Source organism: Rattus rattus, chromosome 1 (genome assembly GCF_011064425.1).
Source record: "Rattus rattus isolate New Zealand chromosome 1, Rrattus_CSIRO_v1, whole genome shotgun sequence".
Classification (NCBI taxonomy): domain Eukaryota; kingdom Metazoa; phylum Chordata; class Mammalia; order Rodentia; family Muridae; genus Rattus; species Rattus rattus.
Window position 1 is genome coordinate 100,468,859 of NC_046154.1, and position 19,435 is coordinate 100,488,293.

The window sequence follows — 19,435 nt, forward strand, 5'->3', positions numbered from 1 at the left end:
CAGGCATGCCCAGAGGCTTGTCTCATAGGAGACACTAGATCCTGTCAAGTTGACAGTCAGTACTAACCATCATATACACACACATAGTCAGGAACTTTCTGTGATAGATTCATGCACAGGAAGTAATACAAGAATTAATAAGTGGGAATACATGAAATTAAAAGCTTCTGTACAGCAAAGGCTACAATCAGTAGAGCAGACAGAGCCTACAAAATGGGGAGTGGGGGGTACTATGTATCAAACAGTAGTCTGATATTTAAAATATACAAAGAGCTTCAAAAAATCAACCCCCTCCCCCCCAAAAAATCACCTAATAGGCAGGCTATTGAATGAACAGATAGTTGTCAAAAGAAAATATACAAGAGGCCAATAAATACTTAAGACAATACTCAACGTTTTTAGCTATATGATATAGGAAATGCACATTGGAACTGCTTTTTGAGTTTCTGTCTCACTCCAGTCAGAACTGCTACCATCAGGAAACCAAATAACAATAAATGGTGGCAAGAATGTGAAGAAATGGAAACCCTTCTCATTCAGTGCTTTTCAAGTGTAGGTTAGTGTAACCACTATGGGAGTCAGTGTGTAAATTCCTCAAACAAACACAAACTCAAAAAACAAAACAAAACAAAACATGAAAATAGAACTGCTGCATGATCCAGCTATACTATCCCTGGGTAAATGTACAAAGGACTTTGTATTTTAGCACAGATGTGCTGGTATATCCTTCAGAGAAAGTCACGACTGGTTTAGCAGACAATGAAGGATTAATTTCCTCAGTCAAATGTGGAAAAAGGCAATATTTTAGGAGATGGAGATGGGAGTATGTCTTCTGCTGAGGGTCGAGAGACTGCTTCCTCAGGTGAGATAAATCTCCGAGAATCTGAGAGTTAAGTTCAGCTTGAATAGGGTCCTTCCATACATTCCCATCCTATTTTCTACCAATTAATGCACTTTAATTGTTGATGTCCTCTGAGTCTGGGGCTTGAATTTTCTCTGTAATTTAGCCAACATTTCAGTTTGATTTTCTGCAACTTGAGCTCTGGGGCTGCTAGAGAAAAGATTCTCTTCCAGGATACACTTAGAAACATTTAGATTGTTTATGCACATCTGGAACATATCAATTTTATCAGAGTCCATTGCTATCTTTCACTGTATTCTGATATGCTAGAAGTTGGTTAGTTTTATCAAGGGGCTCATTCTTTTTTTTTTGCCAATTTAATCAAGAGATCCTAGGAACAACCATCCAACATCATAATTTTCCTTATTTTTCCACAGTTTGTCAAAAATTTTATATAGAGTCACCAAATCTGTTACCTCTCACAATTGGTGAATCAGGATAATCAAGTTTAAGTTTGTAAACTAGTTCATACCATGGGTTTTCAATACTCTCTGAACTCCAGGAGAGCTTCAGTGACTTGTGTTGGGTCACTGAAATTAAGTATCTGAGCCTATTTCAGATACTTAAAATATTCATTCTTAATACTTCTGTTCCTTTAGAACCCCACTTCTGGTACCAGTTTTTGTCTTAGGTAGGGTTACTATTGCTGTGATAAAACACTACAACCAAAAGCAAGTTGCCGGGGGTGGGGCACGTGCAAGAATTCTGTGCTTTTAAATCGTTGTTCATTCAAGTAAGTCAGACAGGAACTCAAAATAGGTCAGGAAACTGGAGGCAGGAGCTAATGTGGAGATTGTGGAGGAGTGCTACTTACCGGCTTGCTCCACGTGGCTTGCTCAGCCTGCTTGCTTCTAGAAGTTAGAACCACCAGCCCAGGGGTGCCCCACCCACAATGGGCTAAGCCTTCCCACATCAGTCATTGTGGGAATCAGTGCCTTATAGAGGCTTTTTCTCAGTTGAGGCTCTCTTCTCTATGGCTCTAGCTTGTGTCAACGTAAACGTTGACATAAAACTAGGCAGGATAGTAGAGATACTTGTGTAGGCATAATGTTATTGTGTACTGTGTAAAATTATTTTTGTATTATTCAAATGCTGGTTTCTCTGCTACCATATCTTGTCACAATCTGGACATGGCATTGTAATGCTTATTCTAAGAATCTCCTATTTCGGGGTTGGGGATTTAGCTCAGTGGTAGAGCGCTTGCCTAGGAAGCGCAAGGCCCTGGGTTCGGTCCCCAGCTCCGAAAAAAAGAACCAAAAAAAAAAAGAATCTCCTATTTCAATTTTGTATAAACATTGCTCTCCATTTATTCTCTGACTTGTCAATAAAATCAGCCAATAGTTGCACAATTGGTCTGGGCTTTTACAGCCAGGTAAAGGGGTCCGGGGAGTGTTAAGAAGAGGGGGGACTTGCTACTACGAAGAAGTCTAGAGAGATACTATGGAAAATCACCTAAAACCCAGAACCAGACCAATACTAAAGTGGAAGTATCTCAGGGATTTTAGCTGGAAGGTAACTAGATTAGTTTAGAGGATTAGAATATATCAATGACTGACAGGTTATTGTGTTGTAAAGCTAATTAAATAAATTTTATAATGTGTCATTCATTTGAGAGCTAGTCAGGGATAAAGAGAAACTGCTACTTTTAAAAAATGCATTTACATACTTGAACACTCATGTTTATAGCTGCACTGTTCATAACAGCCAGGGAATGTAACCCACTTAGATGTCCATCAGCAGATAAATGCACAAAACATAGTCCATGTGTAGCGTGGGGTTTTGTTCAGCAGTATCTGTTTAGGATATGGATAGAACTGTAAATCATGTTAAATGAGTAAGCTAGACACAGAATGGCAGGTGCTTTTTCCTCTCACATGAGACCTGGAGTTAACTGTGTGTGTGTGATAGATCTAGAACAGAAACTGTCGGGATGGGAAGGATCTTACTTGAGAATGTAATGAAATACATAAGACATAAAAAGAGACTATTTGTAAAGGGAAAGGTGATGAGAGGACGGGGCAAATTGCAGTATAGTGTAATGATACATATGTGTGAAAATGTAGTAACATCCATTACTTTGTATACTAATTTAAAATATTTAAAGATTGAAACTAAGACCTAGTCTAATTCAAAAAATTTTAATTACATTTTTATTTGGGATATGGTACTTAAAAGAAAAAATGTACCTCTGCCCATGTGTGTAAGTCAGAGGACAACTTAAGTCAGTTTTTTCTTTCTACCATTTGGGTTCTGGTGATCAAACTCAGGTCCCCAGGCTTGGTGGAAAGTGGCAAAAAGCCATTGAGTATTTTGCCAGTCCCAACTTTTATGTAAAAAAATTATTTGTGTGTACTGCGGGGGTGTATAAGTACATGTGTATCACTGTGTGTGAGTAGAGGTGAAAGGACAATTTTGGGAGTTGCCAGGCCAAAGCCCTATTTTAATAAAAGAGAAGAGAGGTAGAGGCTGGAGAGATGCTCACTGGTTAAGAACACCTGCTATTCCTTCAGAGGACTGAGTTCTCCTCCCAGTACCCATATCAGGTGTGCACAACAACCTATAATCCTCTCTTCTGGCCTCCACAGGCACCCATATACACATAGTGTACGCACACACAGACATTGAAACATACACAGGAAAGAAAAAAAATAAAATTCAAAAGGGGAATGAGATAGCCTGGATCTATGTAATAATAAAGTTGGTTATAATCTTAGGGGGAGGTAAAGTGCTAGGTTTTGAACCCAAGGTCTTGCACATGCTACACAACTGCATTACCACTAACTACATCCCTAACCCTTGATTTTTCTTTTTTTGAAGACACAGTCTTACTGTGTATGTAACTCAGGCTCCTTTGGAATTTTGGATCCTCCTGCCTCTGCATTCTAAGCACTAGAATTACAAATATGCACTACCACACTTAGCTTACAGACTTCAACTTGTAAGAAATAAAAATTAAGACGTATTTCCATGAGAATCTGTTTCTGTTTTAATTTACATAAACGATTTTACTATGTCATATGTCTCGGTCAGGGTTTTTATTACTGAGACAAAACACTAAGGCCAAAATGCAAGTTGGGGAGTAAAGGGTTTATTCAGCTTACATTTCCAGATCACAATCCATCATTGGAGAAAGTTAGAACAGAAACTTAAGCAGGGCTAAAACCTGGAGTCAGAGGCCTTGGAGGAGTGCTGCTTACTGGCTTGCTTCCCCTGGCTTGTTCTTAAAGAACTGAGGACAACTAGCCCAGGGATGGCACTACCCACAATGGGCTAGGTGGGCACTCTCCCATTGATCACTAATTGAGAAAATGTCTTACAGCTTGATCTCATGGAGGCATTTCCTCAACCGAGGCTCCTTTCTCTGTGATGACTTTAGCTTGTGTCAAGTTGACACACAAAACCAGCCAGTACGTCATATAATAGCAGTCCTGTATTCAGTCATCTGATTTAGACTGGAAAAATGGAATTTTAAAATTCCCTCAAGAGATAAGGCCTTGCCTGGATAAGCATTGTGTTATATGATGTTTATATTGTCCGGTGACCTTTCTTGTTGAAAGAGAAGCTCTTCAGCATTGGCTTTTTTAAAACGTCATCATATGTAGACCTCTTTGAAATGAAAGTGCAAAAAATATTTTTCACACTGTTCTTTAAATTGTAGACATGAAACTAGAAAACATAAAACTTAATGTTTTGGGTTTATTTACAATTATAAATTAAGTCTGTAAATTAGCATCAAAGGAAACTACAAATAACAATACAAATTAATACAATTGTTTGGTGTGACAATTGGTGTTTCTATTTTATTGTAGAAATAAGATGAACTTAGGTCTGATTCTATTTTTATTTCTGTTTCACGGTTCTAACTGCTATGATAATAAATGCTGCAAGTGGCCGCTCTCATCAGTAACGTTCAAGAGAGGATTAATGACCTCAGGGCTTGTTGGGAAGTTCAGGATAGTGAGATCTCATACTTAACCAAAACACTTGCTAGCAAGCAGTCCTCAGATATCAGTTTTAAAGAGGTGTTTTGTTTACTGGAAAATGTGGCTCGCATTTAATAGTGTTCCAAATCAATTGTTGGAGGTTAGAACAAAGAGTGTGTTGAATATCACAGCTATATATACTGCTAGTGAACATTTGCAAGGTGTCCTACAAAGAAAGGATTTGTGTAAGGCTTGCATGGACTCAGGGCACTGGCTAATTCAACTCTACCAGGTTTACATTGTGCTGTACTCCTGTGCTTTCCGTGTTACTTGTATGTTTTTATTTTATACATATTGTAAACTGTGCCACAAGGACACTTGACCGGATGTGCTTTTCACGTAACTGTAGAAGCAGCAGTGAAAGCTTTGTGATGCTTGTGGAGATAGATGATGGTTACTCAGGACCCAGTGTGTTTATCATTGTTGATAGATTATCTGTGGGATGAAAATGTGTGCGTGACTCATAGACTGCATTTCTCTCCTTGATGTTCGTGACCTCTTGTTTGGGCAACCATTTGGCAAATGTATTTTTCTGATACTATCTAGAGGTCCAGAGTAAAGCAAAGTAGCTAAACATGGCCCTTCCTAAAGTAAGGAGAGACACTAACAACAAACTATGTAGACAGATTTGCATTCATCGTCAAAGTACGCAGAGGTATGTGGGAACAAATGAAACTAACCCCAGTAATCAGAAGGGGAGGGGCTAAGATCACTTGTGGAAAGGATCTTTGTCTGAATAGGATCTTGAAGAGGTGGAATTTGAGGCAGAGAGAGCTAAATCTCTTTGCCAAAATCAGCATCATACTTATCTCTTTTTAACAATGTTCTGTCTCTTTATTTTTCTTGAATTCCCTTCATACTTGGGTAGAGTTAAGTCAAGTGACTGAACTCTAGGAAGAAATAAATATTCCTTTAATTTACCATTATGATTTATGTGTAAGGAAGTGAACATAGTGGAGGTCAGAAGACAGCTTATGTAAGTTTTTGAGATTGAGGTCATTCAGCAGGTTGTGTGGCAAGTGCATATCATTTTTATAATGGTCACAATAAAACTGTATCAGTCTGTTAAGGTAGTAGGCAAGTGTGCTGACTGCAGCAGAGACCTCTTCAAGCTTAAAAAGAACCTGTGTTCCTGAGTTAAGAGTCTAACCATCAAGTGAGTTCAGGGTTCCCAAACAACACACACACCCTCAGCTGTGATGATCTGGTAGAAGGACTCACAAAGGTGTGAGAAGGGAAAGAAGTCAGAGACGTAATTTGATGAACTCAGAATTGCCTCAGAGAGTACTTTTTTTCTAAAATCGTCTCAAGCAAGGTGCTCCAGATAACAAACAGCTCACTTAGAGCTTGGGTGTTTCCTAAACCTAATGAAACCACCTTATGTCACTTAGAGAAGGGAATTCCTAGCCTGCTTTCATGGTTCCCTGTGGAGTGGGGTGGTGGTAGGGTTGGGTAGGCCTGTAATACCACTACACTTGGAGGACTACCTTGGCCACTTACAGAGTCTGTGTCTCAAGGTTTTGAAAATGCAAAAAGGCTCCAGGATATGTAGTTCAGTACTTTGTGGTACTGTGTTTGTCAAGCATCATAAGGTCAAAAATTCAAAAAGGTAGTTCCCTAAGTTAATAGAAAGATGCAATCTAGTTCATATATTTGATTTTTTAAACTTAATTTTTAAGATTTGCTTAATCTTTAAGCCTGGTAGATTGCATCTCATGAACAGTAAAAATGCTTCAAGAGGCTCAACATTTATAATTTTGGAGGTGTACCATTCTTTTCCTAGATGAATTTCTGCCTGAATAAACTTTCTGCCTTTGATTCACTCTGGCACATCTTGAGATCCATTCCTTTTTGCCTTCCCCAAAGGGAAGGAACTCCAGGCCTTTGGTGGAGGCTGTTTCCCTTTGCCACTAAGAGGACTCAGGGCTGTTACAGTCATGGATACAAGGTACTACAGTGAAAAGATAGAGCTTAAGTTTGACAAAGCTGAAAGGTACCTGGGCTGTAGTTTGGCAGAGAACAGGGGCAGTTTTCTAGATCTCTCTCAGTGGAGTAGGACCCTTCATTCTCTCAGCAGCGGCATGTACAAAGCTCTGCTAACAAGTGAAACCCACTTGGGCCTTGGTAGGTGTCCAGGGTTTTACTGAGGATCAGTCACCAGCCATTATATTAGTTAGACTTTTCATGCTGTGACAAAGTATCTGACAGAAGCAAATTAAGGATTGTTATCCTTAGTCTTTAAGGAAGGGCTTAGTCAGAGTTTTAGAGGTTTCAGTTATCAAGTTGGGAAGGGCATGGCAGAACATCTTAAATGGGTCTCTTTGTCTCTCTCTGTGTGTCTCTGTCTCTCTGTCTCTCTGTTTCTCTGTTTCTCTCTCTCTCTCTCTCTCTCTCTCTCTCTCTCTCTCTCTCTCTCTCTCTCTCTCTCTCACACACACACACACACACACACATCAAGATTCCTAGAATGTAGGATGGTAACACTCACATTCAGTGCCGGTCCCTCTTCCTCCACCCAAAACCTCCCCAGAAGTGCCTCAAAGGAGTGCTTTACAAACTTCCTAGGTAGTTTTCAACCTGATCAAGTTGATCTAGATTGGCTATCACAATCCAAAGATTTACAGTCTGCATAACAGCTAAGCTAAGTAAGAACTTAACTGCCTCCATTCCGACAAAAAATAATAGATCTTTTCTGTGAATCATATTGTTATCTGGTCAAATTGGGACTGTGTGACCCAAAGCCTTACACATACAGGAACATTCTTATCAGAGCGCATATCCCTGAGGCTCGGCACTCACGTCCAGTCAAGGACAGTTCTGAAGATATGCTATTCTTGTGAATATGCTGGGTTGTTTAGCTCAGCCTGCAAAGTAAACTTCCTTGCACTAGCCATTTAGGAAGATTGCTTTCTTCTGGGCTGCTGTCTGCCTCACTACTCTTTTTCTAGATATAATGAACCTTCCTGGTCTCATCATTTTTGGCCATTCCTCCTAACTGGTTTTTTCCTTTGCCAGTGAGTAATTGGATTACCTATTGTGTTGTTTATTCAGCAAGAACTTTTGAATACTCCTGATAGGTATAGAACCATATATGGTGGATTTCCAGGATGGATATGGGTCTCTGAATTCAAAAAGCTTCTATTTTCTTAGGGGAGAAAATAATAAAATCAGCATTTCTGGTAAGCTGTGTATACTTTTGGGGGAAGCACTTAACCCCATTAGAGAGTATGGGTAAGTATGACAGAAGATGTTGGTGACAGCAGACACTTCCATAAAGAGGTCATTCCTAGAGTTGAGTCTTAAGATCTAATAGATACAGTGGGCATATAGCCATGTTCCATATGGCTAGAATATATAAATTGTTGCTGGAATAATCTTCCCTATACCAGCGGAAAGATACATGTCTTAGGGGTTGCACAGGATGAATAGAAAATCTGTGGCTCAATATGAATGTTTCTATTATTTCATTACCACAAATCCACTGAAATGGTGTTTCCAACCTGTAGTAAATTTGTGACACTATATTCACACATTGCTGTGTAGAGGGGTGTGTGTGTGTGTGTGTGTGTGTGTGTGTGTGTGTGTTTGTATAATTTAGTATTAGGAACAAGTATAACTTTGTTTGTGTTTCAAATGGGAGGGCAGATGAAATTTTGTGGAAAATTTTTCTAGGAGGCAAATTTTGGTGGGTGGGGGAGGCTACGTCAAAATTTCACCAAATCACCCTGGCCTGTATATATGTGTAATTCTTGGACATTCTATGAATAATATGTTTGTTATTTGAACAGTGCATAAATTGTTATAATAATTGAAACGTAGTAGTGGTGTGAATATTGAACTTTTAAACTTAACCTTGGTACTCTTTTTTTCTAATAAAACCTTATTCTCTTTCTCTAGCATTACAGTGTTTCTGCCACCTCTGTACAAAGGACAATTTTACCTGTGAGACAGATGGTCTCTGCTTTGTCTCAGTCACTGAGACCACAGACAAAGTTATACACAATAGCATGTGTATAGCTGAAATCGACCTAATTCCCCGAGACAGGCCATTTGTTTGTGCACCATCTTCAAAAACAGGGGCAGTTACGTATTGCTGTAATCAGGATCACTGCAATAAAATAGAACTCCCAACTACAGGTAAGTTGTTGTATTAGCACCCTTCCTTCCTTCCTCCAAGATGCTAAAAGAAAAGCTTCTAGACTGCCTACAAATTTAGAACTGCAAGTGTTTACAGAAATTGTCAAGCCTGACTTGTTGAGGGTAGAGGCAGAGAGTTGCCTTGTATTTATGAGTAGCCAGGAGCCTGACTCCTGGGTATGTGTTAGAGAAAGCAGTGCCCAGAGACTCTCAGTGAGATCTGCTATGCCTGCAATGGTAGCCTCTTCAAAGTGAATTCTAGAATCTCATAGGGTAACATGTTGTTAGGGTTTTCCTTGCCTTGTTCTCAGAGTGAATTTCTCATTTCTCGTATGGTATACTTACATCTTAAGGCAACCCAATGAACAGCCTTTTAATGGGCAGAAATCGAGTGCACCAAACAGTCTAAACAGTCTAACATTTTGTATTATGTTACACTATGATCTGTAAGTATAAATTAATATTTAATACTTTTTTAAAAAGATCCTCTTTCAGAGGACCTAGGTTCAATTCCCAGCATTCATGTGGTGACTCCAGTTCATGGGATCTAATGCCCACTTCTGACCTCAAGCACCAGTCATGGATATGGTGCACAAACATACATATAGGCAAAATACCCATACACATAAAATAATAATAAAGGGTTCTGGTATAGCTAGTAATTTAAAACTTAATGAATTAAATGGAAATTTTCCACTTTCTCTCAAGTCTTGAATTCTTATTTTAATAGTCAAAGGAATATAAAATGGGAGAAAACCTATATTAATACTAGCAGATTTAATGGAAGAATGAATACTGCTTACAGGCCAAAACTGTGAGTAATTTCTGCAGTGTGTGTGTGTGTGTGTGTGTGTGTGTGTGTGTGTGTGTGTGTGTGTGTGTGTGTGTGTGTGTGTGTGTATACACTCTCCTTTGGTTCCTGTGGATTGAAGTCCGGTTATCAGACTTGGTAGCAGGCATCTTTTCCCACAAGCTGTCTTGCTGGTCCAGTAGAATTTTTATGGGGAAAAAGCCTTAGTGCATTTAAGACTGATTACCAAAAAAGGAGGAAAGTGTTCAGATTTTCTACTTTATTCCAGTATCAGAGGGCAGTAGAATATTATATATTGGTTATCACCCAAAAAAGTAAGCCTTTTAGAAAGACTTTTCTTATACAAAGGTTAACAGTTGTCTTCAGATATCTAATTAAGTTTACAGTGTATAAGGATTAAGGATTTAAGATTCTTCCTGAAAGAATATTGCTAGAAAGAGAGTTTTATATGATAAATTAATCTAAATGATGATGTCAAAAATGAAAAAAAAATTGGCAGGGAGCAGTGAACCAAGTAAACTAAGTAAAGTTTGGTAAGTGCCAAAATTATTATTAGTATAATTTTTAAATACTATATTTGAGATTATAATATCATGTTCTCCCTTTCCATTTCTCCCTCCAAACCCTTTCATATATCCTCTCCATTTCCTCTTTTAAATTCCTGGCCTTCTTTTCTTTAATTGTTGACACATTTAAACATATTAATGTGTTTTTGAAATGGTAAATGTTAATTTATTTAGAGATTATAAGAAAATAAATGTAATTAAAAATGCAGTTGGCAAAAAATAGTCTAGAAAGAATATGCATACACAAACTATTTTAAAAACGATCTCCGTGCTGTCAGGCAGAGGGTGAAGAATCCCAGGTTTGAGGCCAGCCTGGACAAACTATGTGCTAAAACCCTGTCTCACAATAAGAGAGGGAAAGGTTTAAAAATGTATAAATAGAGTAAAAAACAAGAGTAAACAGAGGAAGTCTTTATGCTTTAAAAAGTTGGTGGAAATGTATACACTAAAGTATGAGCCTTTGAAGGATCACAAGGAAGCTGATATTTTGTAAAACCTTATTAACTATAGTTATATATTTTCCCTCTGCTATAAGCCTGCAGTAGACTTGGAATATGAAGAAAATTTATAAAAAAAAAAATGAGTTATTGGAAGTTGTTTCAAATAGTTGGTTCCATTTCTAGTTTACCTGAAGTGACAAGCAGGGAAGGAGGTCTAGGATGGTGGTCAGCTGATGCACTCAACGAGGAATGAGAAGATGGTCCAGGGACGCCCAGGAAGAGTGAGAGGGAGGCCAGACAGAGGGGAGTTTGATCCTGCCTTGAGCCCTGTGTGACGGGGCTCTGACTAAGTGATAGTAGTGGACGCTTGGGAAAATATGGAGGATTTGGGAAATGTGAGTGCCACCTACAGTGTTTTGTTTCTCTTGATGTTTATTTCATTTGAGGACCTTTTTCAGAAAAGCAGTCAGCTGGCCTCGGTCCTGTGGAGCTGGCAGCTGTCATTGCTGGTCCAGTCTGCTTCGTCTGCATTGCACTTATGCTGATGGTCTATATCTGCCATAACCGCACTGTCATTCACCACCGTGTGCCAAATGAAGAGGATCCCTCACTAGATCGCCCTTTCATTTCAGAGGGCACCACCTTAAAAGATTTAATTTATGATATGACAACATCAGGGTCTGGATCAGGTAATGTTATTGTTTATCTTTTTCTTAAGTCTTAATATGTCTATTTTGCTATTTTACTTAATTAGTTGGTTAGGGCATTTGGCTTAAATTGTTAAAACTTTGGAAGAGTATGAATGCTATACCAGACTGCGGCCTAATGAAAATTGTTGAGCTTGCTGTCTATCTGACTGGATACTTTAGTGTAGATAAATTGGAACTTGGATTCACCATTGAAGCAAGTAAGTCACTTCCACAGTTATATAAACTTCCAAGCATCCTCCCCTCTAGAATGATATTTGCTTTTCTTGAGTCGGGAGGTAGAAAGTAGGACAGCATTCTTATCATGATAGAGATGCGGCTACCATTCTGCAGCTCGAAGACTGTTCTCTTAGAATTTGGAAGCTGATTTGCCTTTTTAACATGATATGAAATTGTTGTTTTAACAAAAATTTGTGTGTGTGTGCACGCGCATGCATACGTGCATGCATTTGCACACACATGCCTGCCAACCACAGTATACATGTGGAAATCAGAGAACAATTTATAGGAGTCAGTTCTCTCTTCCCACTGTATGGATCCTGGGAAACAAACTAGGCTTGGTTATGGCATGCTCCTTCACCCACTGAGTGATCAGACCAGTCCAGTTTATTGTTTAAAATTAAACTTTGCATTTCTAGTACCTTTTTACATTTAAAGGAAAATCTAAAACAAAGGAACAAAAATAGTAGTCCTATTAGTGAATGTGCTATGATGTTTGCTTTCCTCAGTTTTGTTTGTTGATTTTTGTGGACAGAAATAGACTGGCTGATTGCTAGGATCATCCTGAGATAGATTTTAGCATAATACTGTAAGTTTTATAATTTGGGGACTGGAGAGATGGCTCAGTGGTTAAGAACACTGCTGCTCTTCCAGAGTTTCCGAGTTCAGTTTGAAACACCCACATGTTAGCTCACACTGTCTGTAACTAGTCTTGGGATTCAGTACCCTCTTCTGGTGTGTAGATGTGCATATAGACAAAATGCCCATATGCATAAAATACATAAATAAATCATAAAAACAATTTTGGAATTTGATGTGTGGCTAGTAATCAACAGGTCTAGACTCTGATACATGCTCTAAGACTTTCAGTCCGTATTTCCTCTTTGGACTTCTGTCTTTTTGTCCTTTTTGTCTTCAGAAACATTTATCTTCTGGTGACAACTTACCTTTTCTTCCACTGCCATTCATATCCTCATTAATGAGACTGGTACCCAAAAGATACCTAGTTCCTTTCTTTCATCTGCCTTTGCTGAATCTCTCCTCCACAGCCATCATCTTCATTCTCTCCCCTTTGTCTTGACCCTTAAAGGAAAATTCAGTTTACGTCCCCAAATCTCTACGCAGGTGTCTCTGGATTCTTTTTCAGTATTTACTTTTCTTTTTCTTTTTTTCACTTTTGGGATTGGAAAGGCAAATCCCAAAATTTGTAGTCTGTCTCTCCAACAAGGCAAAGGTTAAGGAGCAGTACCAGCTGCCTCTGGGTCTCCACTGTGGGTTGTCACAGATGAGACACAGACTGTTGATCATTTGTGCTGTTCTTATTTCTGTATTTAGGTTTACCACTGCTTGTTCAAAGAACAATTGCAAGGACCATTGTGCTACAAGAAAGTATTGGCAAAGGTCGGTTTGGAGAAGTTTGGCGAGGCAAATGGCGGGGAGAAGAAGTTGCTGTGAAGATATTCTCTTCTAGAGAAGAACGTTCATGGTTCCGAGAGGCAGAGATTTATCAGACTGTAATGTTACGCCATGAAAATATCCTGGGGTTTATAGCAGCAGACAACAAAGGTCAGTGATGTTTTCTTTCTTTGTGTGTGTGTGTGTGTGTGTGTGTGTGTGTGTGTGTGTGTGTGTGTGTGTGCGCGCGCGCGCACACACACGTACTTGTGCAGGGATGCTGGGTATCTTCTACAATCACTCTCCACCTAATTTTTGAGATAGGTTCTCCCTGAACCTGGAATGCGTCTGTTTGTCTAGACTGATTTGCTAGAGTCAGGATCAGGATCCACTTGCCCAGCACTGGGACTACAGGTGTGTACTCCCACACCTGGATTTACATGGATGCTGGAAATGTGAGCCATCTTAGCAGCCCCATTCTTAGTGGAGTATATCAAAGTCTGGAAAAACTTTGGTGAAAAACAGATATTTGTAATAATGTAAAATCAATTAGGTCAAATACAGTCTTTTAGAAATAGGTTACTGTTAAGATTTATTCATGACAAATATTTTAAATATTGTTTAGTGTGGCACAGTGCACATACAGAAATCAGAGGACCACTTATGGAGTCTTCCTTCTATCGTGTGGTTTCCAGGGGTTACACTGGCAGCAAGTATCTTAACTCACTGAGCCATCTTGCAGGCCCATGACAGTGGATTTCTAAATTTTTTTATTAATTTTTAAATTAGAAAAGACCTAATGTCTTTATGCTTTTGCTATTTTAAATCTGGCCATTAATTGAGTGTAATCATAAGATAGAAGGAAAATACTATAAACTTTGGTTGTTCAGAATTTGAGGTGAGACCAGGAAGACATCTTAGTATAGACCAGCTCCCCTCCACACCCCCACTGCTTTGGTTTACAGGACAAATTAGCAGCATAGTTTAGTTCTTCCTTTCCTCCCCCAGTACTGGGGTTAGTAGGACATCTCAGTATAGGCCTGGTGCTAGGTTAGTAGGACATCTCAGTACAGACTAGCCTTCCCCAGTTGTTCTGTGATTCCATGTACATAGTAGACAGGTGCTTTACCTACACTGTATCTCTACTCACAATGGCCTTATTTGTTTTTTATTAATTTATGTCCCAATATCAGCTCCCTCTCTCCTCCCAGTACCTCCTCATGTAGAACCTGTCCCCATTCCTCCCTCCCTTTTCCTTTGAGAAGGGAGAGCTCCCCTCTAGATAACAACATCCCTCCCCTCCCCATCACCAGGTTGCTGCAGGACTAGGCACATCCTCTTCCACTGAGGCCAGACAAGGCACTCAGTCCATTTAGGGGAAAGGGATCCACAGGCAGGCAGGCAGCATATTCAGAGAGCCCTCTCTTCTATTGTTGGGGACCAAACTGCTCTTCTGCTACATATGTTCAGTGGGCCTTGGTCCACCCATGTTCACTCTTTGGTTGGTGATTCAGTGTCTGGGAGTCCCCAACGACCCAGGTTAGTTGACTCTGTTGGTCTTTCTGTGGAGTCTCTGTCCCCTTCTGGTCCTTCAATCCTTCTCCCAACTCTTCCGTAAGACTCACTGAGCTGCATCTAATGTTTGGCTGTTGGTCTCTGCATCTCTTTCCATTGGCTGCTGGGTGGAGCCTCTGAGGACAGTTACACTAGGTTTCTGTCTGCAAGCACAACAGAATATCAATGACAAATGGCCTTATTTTTGAGAAGAGTAAAAATAACTTGTTAGCATGTATTCTGTTTTGACCCAGCCAGTAAAACACTTCCTCAGTTCTGTAAGGAAGGGCAAGTAAACCTGAGAAGTGGTTTCTCCTAAATTGCCTTGCTGCCGGAGCCACATGATCACTGCAGTGCAGTGAAAGTATGAGATGGGGTCACAGCAGCGCGTGCTTAAGAAGAAAGGAAGCTGCAGGGTGGCTGCCAGCAGTGACCCTAGACACCGCTTCTTCTCCATGGTTTCTCTTAATACCTTAATGCCACAGTTCCTCTTCTGACAGCTGTGGGGGCTTGCATTGTGACCCAACTTTTGTTATCCTAACCAGGATAAATGTATTTCCTGCTTTCCTATTAAAAACAAATTGCGAGGGTCTGAAGAGATGGCTCAGAGGTTTAGAGCACTGGCTGTTCTTCCAGAGGTCCTGGGTCCAGTTCCTAGCACTCAGGTGGCAGCTCACCACTGTTTATAACTCCAGCACCAGGGTTCTGACACCTTCAAACAGACACACATGCAAGCAAAACACCAATGCACATAAAACTATTAAAAGAAACCAGCAACAAAATTCACAATAACTGTCATTTGTGGCCATTGTGGTGAGAGAGACAGTAGGCATCCTTCCCTTTTTCTAATGTCAGGTGTACTACTGAGGAGTCCCCCCACTTTTTCTTTTCTTTTTTTTTCTCCTAATTTATAGTTCTCTTTTTAAAAATTTATTAGATATATTTCCTTACTTACATTTCAAACGTTATTCCCGTTCCCGATTTCCTGTCCATAAACCCCCACTCCCTCCCCTCTTCCTCCCTTGCCCCTCTCCTTCCCCCCATACAGGTATTCCCCCTATACATCCCCCTATACATCCCCCTTATTGCCCCCCCCCATATTCCCTTCCACTGGGGGTCCAACCTTGGCAGGACCAAGGGCTTCCCCTTCCCCTGGTGCCCCAACAAGGCTATTCTCTGCTGCATATGCAGTTGGAGCCCTAGGTTAGTCCATGTATAGTCTTTTGGTAGTGATTTAGTCCCTGGAAGCTCTGGTTGGTTGGCATTGTTGTTTTTATGGGGTTGCAAGCCCCTTCAGCTCTTTCAATCTTTTCTCTAATTCCCACCAAGGGGGTCCTATTCTCAGTTTGGTGGTTTGCTGCTAGCATTGACCTTGGTATTGGACCTGCTCTGGATATGTCTCTCAGGAAAGATCTATATCCGGTCCCTTTCAGCATGCATTTTTTTAGCTTCATCAATCTTATCTAGTTTTGGGGGCTGTATATATATATATATGCCACATGTGGGGCAGGCTTGAGTTGCTGCTCTAAACCTTGCTTCCATATCCCCTCCTATGGACATTTTCCCCCTTTTAAGAAGGAGTGGGAGCATCCGCATTTTGGTCATCCTTCTTCTTGAGCTTCCTGTGGCCTGTGGATTGCATCTTGGGTAATTCAAGCTTTTGGGCTAATATCCACTTATCAATGAGTGAATACCAAATGTGTTTTTCTGTGATTGAGTAACCTCACTCAGGATGATATTTTCTAGTTCATTCCATTTGCCTATGAATTTCATGAAGTCGGTGTTTTTGATAGCTGAGTAGTACTCCATTGTGTAGATGTACCACAGTTTTTTAATCCATTCCTCTGTTGAAGGGCATCTGGGTTCTTTCCAGCCTCTGGCTATTATAAATGAGAATGCTATGAACAAAGTGGAGCATGTGTGTTTTCATTGTATGTTGGAGCAAAGGACATATGGGTATATGCCCAGGAGTGGTATAGATAGGTCCTCAGATATTACCTTGTCCAACTTTCTGAGGAAACTCCAGACTGGTTTCCAGAGTGGTTGTACCAGTTTGCAATCCCATCAACAATGGAGGAGTGTTCCTCTTTCTCCACATCCTCGCCAGCATCTGCTGTCACCTGAGTTTTTGATCTTAGCCATTCTGACTGATGTGAGGTAGAATCTCAGGGTTGTTTTGATTTGCATTTCCCTGATGACTAAGGATGTTGAACATTTCTTTAGTTGCTTCTCGGCCATTGGATATTCCTCAGCTGAGAATGTTTGTTTAGCTCTGTACCCCATTTTTAATAGGGTTATTTGACTCTCTGGAGTCTTAACTTCTTGAGTTCTTTGCCCCTCTATCTAATATTTTAGATATTAGCCCTCTATCAGTTGTAGGATTGGTAAAGATACTTTCCCAATCTGTTGGTTGCCGTTTTGTCCTAATGACAGTGTCTTTTACAGAAGCTTTTCAGTTTTATGAGGTCCCATTTGTCGATTCTTGATCTTAGAGCATAAGCCATTGGTGTTTTGTTCAGGAAATTTTCCCCAGTGCCCATGTGTTCGAGGTTCTTCCCCACTTTTTCTTCTATTAGTTTGAGTGTATCTGGTTTGATGTGGAGGTCCTTGATCCACTTGGACTTAAGCTTTGTAGAATGTAGAATGCAGAATGGATCGATCTGCATTCTTCTACATGCTGACCTCCAGTTGAACCAGCACCATTTGCTGAAAATGCTATCTTTCTTCCATTGGGTGGTTTTAGCTCCTTTGTCAAAGATCAAGTGACCATAGGTGCGTCCCCCACTTTTTCTAATGTCAGGTATACTATTAAGGATCCTCCCCTCTTTGCTTCTTTGTAGATTTAGAGGCTCTATTAGTTAACTTATCTCATCACTGTGACAAACATACCTTTGAGAAGGAATGGTTTCTTTTGGTTCCTGTCTGAAGGGATCTTGATAGAAGGCATAGTGACAGACTGAAGCCTGAGGCGGATAGTTACACTGACTGTGTCTGCAGTCAGGAAGAGGGGCGGGATGTGGCCATGGACTAGTGCTACCCATCTTAAGGGTGAGTCTTCTCACCTCATTTAAACTTCTCTGAAACCACCCTCACAGTCATACCAGAGGTTTGTCTCTGAAGCATCCTAAATTACAGTCAAGTTAACAGTTAAGATTACCCACTACAGAGGCTAAGGCTGATCAGTCTTGTTGGTTTCATAAAGTAGACACTAGCTGTGTTGTGAACTTCTTAGGCTGTCACATAAGGACACGTACATGTGATTGTGGTAGGAACTCTAATGGATGGTAGGTAGTGATTATCAGTGGCTCCTGACATTTCAGTATCTAATTGGAAAATAAGCAAAGCAGTAATCACAGTCTGTATGATTGACTCTTAACATTCTTCTATTTTGACACTATTTAGCTCCCGCTTCCAACTCTTGAAATAACATTTTTCTTACTGTATATTTTTCCTTCCTTCCTTTCTTCCTTCCTTCCCTCCTTCTTTCCCTCCCTCCCTCCCTCCCTCCCCTTCCTTCCTTCCTTCCTTCCTTCCTTCCTTCTTTCTTGTTTTGGTTTTTTTTGTTTGGTTTTGTTTTTGTGTGCTTGTTTGTTTAGTTTCTTTTTTTAAAAAGATGGCCACAGCTGGCTTTGAACTCATGTTCTTCCTCACTCCATGCCCCAGTGCTGAGATTACAGTGTGCCACTATACTAGCCGCTTCTTATTTCCTACTATTTGCTTATTTTCCCAATCTTATTATTCTGATTGATTTGTAAGAAGGCTCTGATTTACAAATAGTGATTGTTTCCTTAAAGAGCTTGCCCAAATGTGATCTCAAACCCTACTGTGGTGGTGACACATTTGCAGTTGAAGTTTAAACCTCTTTCAGACTTCCACAAACCCACTGACCCTGTTGTGCCCTGACCTGTCAGTTTTTCAAGCTGCAGTCAAGCGGATGCTGTCATCTGGTGGCCATGATGGGAACTAACTGACCCTACTGGCTTCCTCCCATCATCTGTTTTCTTATCAGGTATACCTACTGGGCAGAACCTAGGCTTTCCATCCCACTTCTCTTTCTCTTTCTCTTCCTCCTCTTGATTTGGCTACTTTTGCCTAGGTCAGCCTTAAACAAAAGAAAATAAAAAGATTTATTTTTAATGATATCTGTGTGCAGGTATGTGTGATTGAGTACAGGTGCCCAGGGAGGCCAGATGCATAGGTTCTCCTGGGCTTGTGTTATAGGCAGTTGTGAGCCTGATACGGGTTTTGGGAACTGAGCTCTGGTCTTCTCAAGACCAACATTGGTTCTTAAGTGACAGGTCATTTCTTCAGACCCATTGTGCAGCTCTCTTTGTATGAGCAGTCTCTTCTGTCTTCCTCTCTGGTTAGATACTCCAGGAAATCTCCCTTTCCTGTCATGTTCTCTCCCTGTTGTGTTTTTTAATCTTTCAGGACACAGTTATGGTTAACGGAATGCATAAAGAACAGTTGAGAAAAGAAAAGGAAAAAACAACAAGAATAAACAAAACAAAAAAAACTAGAATCACTATTTTGAGTTCTTTTGGCAGTAGCAAAAAATACTTTGCATGGGGCTAAAGAGAAGACTCAATGATTAAGAACACTGAATGTTCTAGGGAGCCTGACTCCAAGCCCCTGCATGGTGACTCTCAATTGTCTATATGTAACTCCAATTCCAGTGGATCCATTGCTCTTTTCTGGCCTCTATGAATATCAGGCATACAA

The 19,435-nt window shown here is 40.2% G+C and overlaps 1 protein-coding gene across 2 annotated transcripts in view; it reads left to right on the plus strand.

Moving 5' to 3' along the window:
- The window catches only part of Tgfbr1 (transforming growth factor beta receptor 1), a 54,509-nt gene that overhangs the window by 21,584 nt on the left and 13,490 nt on the right, over positions 1 to 19,435 (plus strand). The window contains exons 2-4 of one of the 2 annotated variants that reach the window (XM_032904226.1): positions 8,782 to 9,021; positions 11,285 to 11,527; positions 13,100 to 13,330. In XM_032904226.1, the coding sequence (XP_032760117.1) occupies positions 8,782 to 9,021; positions 11,285 to 11,527; positions 13,100 to 13,330 (714 nt within the window). The remainder of the gene's footprint in view (positions 1 to 8,781; positions 9,022 to 11,284; positions 11,528 to 13,099; positions 13,331 to 19,435) is intronic. The other variant, XM_032904234.1, reaches the window with a different exon arrangement.